This window comes from Lipophrys pholis (genome assembly GCF_963383615.2).
Source record: "Lipophrys pholis genome assembly, chromosome: 18".
Lineage (NCBI taxonomy): Eukaryota > Metazoa > Chordata > Actinopteri > Blenniiformes > Blenniidae > Lipophrys > Lipophrys pholis.
In genome coordinates, this window is record NC_137646.1 from 22,912,091 (window position 1) to 22,918,255 (window position 6,165).

Genomic DNA, 6,165 nt, shown 5'->3' on the forward strand with positions numbered 1-6,165 from the left:
TTGCCAATAATCTGCATCAACAAATATCAAATGCATGCATGTACATTCAGATTAGAGACAGAGTTTTAGTCCTTCTCAATAGTTTAGCAATACAATGTACTATCTAAATCTATTTACCATAATGACATTGTTCAAGCTTAAATTGGATTATCAGGCAAAAGTGAGTGTAAATCCACGGAAAAATGTATTTTAAAGATCAGATCCACTTTTTGTCCTTAAAGTTTAGAGGTCCTACAGGACACAGGGCCGACTCACCGTGCGGCAGGCCCGAGCCGCCCCGCGGGAGAATGCTGAGAAACAATCCGTCTGATTCAGAGCCAGGATTATCATGTGTTCAAAAACCATTGAGGGAGAAAGGTATCGGCCTTTCGCACAGTGTCACTGTAAATGCATTCCTCAAATCGACAGCGCCTATATGTGCACAACAGCATCGAGCACAACGTGTTCGACGGCTGCTTCTCAGAATCCTGATGTGGAGTCAGGGGGTGGAGCGGCTGTGGGCGGAGCCGAGCGCGTGAAAATGGTGGTATTTAATGTGGAAGAGAAGGTGGCAGAGGTTTGGTCACGATGGCGGTGCTGCAGGTCGCGCGTGCTTTGACGGTGATGCTCATTGTGTATCACCAAGGTGAGAGAGAAAGTTTCATATTCTATTCATGTTAACCTGGAAGGACAGGTTTTTTTTGTGCTTTAGAAACATGCTTTGGGTTATTTAAGTTTTGTGTTTTTTGTTTTTTTTACTTGAACTTGAAATGCATTATCAAAAATAGTTCAATTTTCCAAGTTTAATGTGTATTTAAACACAACCGCACGGTGAAACTACAGAAGAGTTTGTGTTTATACTCACAAACTGTTTAAAAATCCCACTTTGAAATGTTAGAATTTCTCATTTCGTTGTGATTTGAGTTCATATAAAGTAGAGACAACTTTGGAAAGACATAGTAGTATAATCAAGTTTGAACCTTAAGCGGTGTTAAGGTGAAAGAAAATTGTAATTGCAAAAGAAAAAAGCCTAATTTTGTATGGTTTTTTTGTGTTTTCTCTGCTATTATGACTTAATTTGAATCAGAATGAAGGCAAATATGAACACGTAACAAATAAACTGATACTGATATAATTTGCTGTTGTACTTACACTGAAAAAAATTTATTTATTTACTTCTTATGAGAGTTAATGAATAGATATTTGAGCAGGAAATCTGACGTGATTGTACAGCATTGGTGTAGTTTAACAACGGGTTGATGATCAACACAAGAAAAGAGAAAGTCAACCAAAGGTGGGGGATCATGTTGAAGGGTGACGAAGAAATAAATGACTCAAAAGCAACACAAAGCCTGTTCAGGTAAACATCAGTCAATATCCATAAAGTCCAAAGTGCAAAGCTCCTCTTTGATGTGACAACAAGTCACACACCAGTGCAAAAAAAACTGAATCATATAGAATCAGCGCAACAAAATCCGCATATAGTTGGACAAAATGTAGTTTACTCCTTAAATAAGCTGTTGGTTTTCATTAGAAGTGACAAAAGTAACTCAATATATCTTCTGCATTGAAAGTTGTCATTTTCTGAGGAAAGAAAATAAACATTTTGCCATTTTCATTTCAGTAGGATTCAATTCATACTCACACAATGACATACAAACATTTACATAAACAATCTAAAATAAATCAGTGTAAACACGTTTCTTTATAATGTACACAGGAATTGTGATTTAATTATTTAGACGTTTCTCTAAGTTATTAAACTAATAAAATTCCACACCCGTTCCTTGTTGTTTTCCACATTTAATTTTCTTAATATTTAATTACATCATATTTTTTTAAAAAAATCATTATGCTGAACGAAATATGCGAGAATCAAACATTTTTATTATCTATCAAATCTGTTGAAGTAGAAGCAGAAGTGGAAATATTGGGAACGAATATCTTCAACTAACAAGTGTGTTTTTTTTATTTCAGGTTGTCACTCACAGGGGCCCCGTAAGTATTCCAGTTTTCCTTCCACCGGCGGTAAAGTACGAATCCTGTCGTTGCCATATCGAGTTTTAAACATCCCAACCAGGAGGACACAGCATCTTCTTGTCTCGGTTGGACATCTGACAGAGTGACTTGTCAAACTGCGACAACTGAAGGTTATTAAAACGTTTCGCGAGGATGAAGCCGAACACGTAAACTGTGAACTACAAACAAAGTAAACAAAGGAAGGTGCAGGTAAATTACCTCGGAAAGAAATGATTCACCAAACGCTCCACTCGTACAGTCGCTCAGGAAGACAAAAAAAAATTAGAATAATGAACCTGTTCCGCAGCATTCATCGAATATCAAAGTTCCAGGTCGGACGTGTTAGAAGATATATCAGTAAGATTAACCCTTTCTGGGTGCAAGAAACCAAATACAGTTACTTTGAGCACTTGGTGGTTTGACAGTAACTATTATAAGTTAATTACAGGAGAATTATGGCCTATTTAGAAATATCCTTAAACCTTTGTTTTCAGGAAATATGACGTATTATCTGAAGAGTATAGACTGATTTAAAGCAAACCCAACAACACAACAAGGACGTCCAATCATACATGTGATGTTTTCACCCTTGTTGTATTGTCAACCGATATCTAGTTCGTATGCGCTTAAAACAACCTTCATCCTTCCAATCACGTGTAAATATAACAATCAATTTGGACGAATGCCAGTTGACATAAGCCTCTTCTTTCTAACAATAATCCTTGATGGCAGTGAGAATAACTCACCCAGGCTGGAAAAACAGGTTCAGACATTGAGAATGGAATAAATTAAAGATCAAATCTATAAATCAAAAATATAAAAAAGCTGTATTTATATAGCACTTTTCAGAAATCAGCCCCATTGTTAAATATCAATACTGCATCATCAATGAGAACCGTGTGCCGAGAACCGGTGATCATTGTTTTGTTTTTTTGTTTTTTTTCCCCAGAATGCGGCGTGGCTGTAAATAACAACAAAATCGTGGGTGGCCAGGATGCAATTCCGGCCAGTTGGCCGTGGCAGGCTGCTCTGGAAGTGTTTGGTTCCTTCACCTGCGGAGGATCCCTGATCAGCAACCGATGGGTTCTGACAGCCGCTCACTGTCTGACAGAGTAAGAGAACAACTGCCACACAATTATACTTATATATAGTACATCACTACTAATCCTCATGTTGCATTTTTCTAACTATAAGTAGTGTTATTTTTAAATACATTTTTAAGTCATACATAGTCGGTGTTATGTACAACATATCAAAAATTAGTACTTAATTACAAGGTAGAGTTACAAAAAAAATAAAAAACATACGTGAAGAATGAAAAATGCTCGACTTGGTTTTGTGACAGGAAGCAAAGCTAAAAATAACAAACTTTTCTTTGTATATTTCATCTCCACAATTAGTAAAAAAGCAGTTTTTTGACAGGATGTAAACTTGTTTTCATCGCATTACAACAACTTGCATCAAAGCAAAGAAACTCACTTTCATATAAACACGATTGAAGCTTTCGAAGTTGCTGATGCGGACCTCCAGAGATGGTGAGGGACACCAAGGCTTCGCTCGGAATCCACTGGAAACACAACTTTTTTTGGGGGGGGGGAAATGCTCCAACTCCCGTCTCCGTGGAAACGAGGCAAAACAGAACTCGGGCTTTGTCTCTGTTGTATTGATGCACACTGCGAAACTGATGCCTCCGATATAAAACGTGTGCAAACTTTTACCTTCGATGGAAACAAAACGGCACGTTTATATGAAGGTCGCAGCTACAACGTCGCGTCTGATCCGAGCGTCCTTCTTGTCCTCTTTCTTTCCGTCCTCCAGAGATCAGGTGAACGACACAAAAGTCATCCTCGGCCTCCACAACAGGACCAGCCCGGGCGCCGGCGCCGTGACCATGTCCGTGGTGGACATCATCTGCCACCGTGGCTTCGACTCTTTGACGTTCGACAACGACATATGTCTTGTGAAGCTCTCGGCTCCGGTGACTTTCTCAGACAGCATCCGGCCCATCTGCTTGTCCGCGAGAAACAGCGTCGTCCACTCCGGCGTCAGCAGCTGGGTCACCGGTTTTGGTGTCACTGGTCAGCTGCCGATTTCGTTTTTTTTTTTTTTTTGTAACATTTCATTTCAGTCGCTGGATTCCTCACTACCTTCTGAAATCTCTCCAATCAGATGACTTCTTTCTGGCCGACGTCCTGCAGGAGGTGAACGTACCGATAGTGGGGAACAATCGGTGTGGCTGCTACTACAGCGATGCTTTTGACATCACTGACAACATGATCTGTGCCGGCAAGGAAGCTGGATGGTTGGACTCGTGCCTGGTGACCAAACCTTTCTGTCTTCTTAAGTAATGAGTGGAGGAACATGAGGACAGGAGGAGGCAGGACAGCCTCCCAGAGAGGATTCTGGGAACCTCTACTACATTTTCTCAAGATAAATATCAAACACATGCATCATTTGTTAACTAAGAGACGTGCAATTAGTTCTTTTTATCATAATTCTGCATCCTCTGCGGGAGATGTACGAGGTTATACTTAGGACCTCTAAATTTGTCAATGTCTTTTCAACAGGGAGACTCTGGAGGCCCACTGATGACCAAGATGTCCACATACTGGGTCCAGACCGGAGTTGTGAGTTTCGGAATTGGCTGCGGTTTTCCTAGGAGACCCGGGGTCTACACCCGCGTGTCCCGGTACGAGGACTGGATCAAAGCGCGCGTCAACGGGTCGGACGTCGGCTTTATGACCTTCACCTCGATGGGCTTTGACCCGGATTCAGTCTTCATCTGTCCAACAAGCTCCCCCTTCCACTCAACCACCAGAGAGGACAGCATCTTCGGCGGCGGAGAAAATCCGACCCACTTCACCCACTTCTTCTCCCTCTGCGTCGTCGGTTTGTCGCTGCACGTGTTGGCTGGCGGTGGCGTGATGTGATCTCACTCGTTCACGATGCTGCTTTGCTTTTCACTTTATCGCACCGTATCGGGGGGGGATTTCTTCTGCAGTCTGTTGTTAAAAAAAAACAAACATAGAAAAGGTCAAATAGGACGTTTGGTTACGATCGATCGGCGATCAAACCGGCAAACTATTTTGACGTTTCAAATAGTTTGTGGCTCTTGTTTGTTAACCATCGCTTTTATTTTTAACTTTTGACACATGCTGGAGGTGAGCTGTCGACTTATAAATCTAAAAGCTTCTTAAAGAAGTAAGAAATAAAGCCTCTTCTAAGTGATTTTGTAATTCCGTGTGTTGAAATGTTGATTTGTCAAACTTTGATTCACTTTTGCTTAAATCACTTTGAATCTTGTAAAGGGATTTTTAAGTTTTCAGTCACGTGTTGTGACTTAAAAAAAATTATAGAAAATAAACGACACATAAACCTGCAAAGGCTTTGGGTTTTCTTATTTAATCCTGTGCCTGACCCGTGCAGTGGAGAACAGGAAGGACCTGCCGCTGGTGGTAAAGCACATCATAAACAAAGCCCTTCCTCCCCTCAGACGCAGTCGGTGTGCGACACCATTAGAGTTCACCGTCTTTCAGCGGGGATCGGCTGAAGCTGCCCTCCAACCCCGAAACTGAATAAAACAGTATTGAAGATTTGATGGATGGAAAATTTGTGTCATAAAAAGAGATTCAAAGCAGAAAAGATCAAACAAATAAAAGAAAACACTGGGAAGCTGTGATGTACATGATTATCTGAAGGTGTACAAGTTCAACAAACGATTGGTTCGGTCCAATAAATACACATAATCATAAAAAGAACAAATCCCTTCACGAGCTAACTGACTCTCAATCTGTATTAATCGAAAGCCGAGGCTTGATTCCCTCATTTCCCATGGCGCTCTACGGGAAGGATTAGAAAGTCTCACACACACACACACACACACACAGACGGCGTTTAACCTGGCAGAGGAGTGTGACTCATCTCTCCTGGTCTGCAGGTTCAGTCAGGTGAGAAATTACATGCACCCCGAGTGTGTCCGAGTTGTTATTTTTTTTGTTTTATTTTATGTCGCAGTGTCCTTAAATGCTCTTCAAGGTTTAATAGAAGTGAAACAATAATGAGCCAGATGCATCTCCATTTTAGTTTTTTCATTAAAATTTTTCAAATATTCACACATGGATGCAGCCGCCGCTCCCAACAGGCCGCCGTAGAACCCGAACTCCAATA

The 6,165-nt window shown here is 40.9% G+C and overlaps 1 protein-coding gene across 1 annotated transcript; it reads left to right on the plus strand.

Moving 5' to 3' along the window:
• Positions 1 to 419: 419 nt before the first annotated feature.
• LOC308123499 (chymotrypsin A-like) lies at positions 420 to 5,748 on the plus strand. Its single transcript, XM_080486012.1, has 6 exons — positions 420 to 625; positions 1,957 to 1,977; positions 2,948 to 3,110; positions 3,817 to 4,076; positions 4,168 to 4,316; positions 4,566 to 5,748. The coding sequence occupies exons 1-6, from the start codon at positions 568 to 570 to the stop codon at positions 4,926 to 4,928; spliced, it is 1,014 nt and encodes a 337-aa protein (XP_080342138.1). The 5' UTR covers positions 420 to 567; the 3' UTR covers positions 4,929 to 5,748.
• Positions 5,749 to 6,165: the final 417 nt, after the last annotated feature.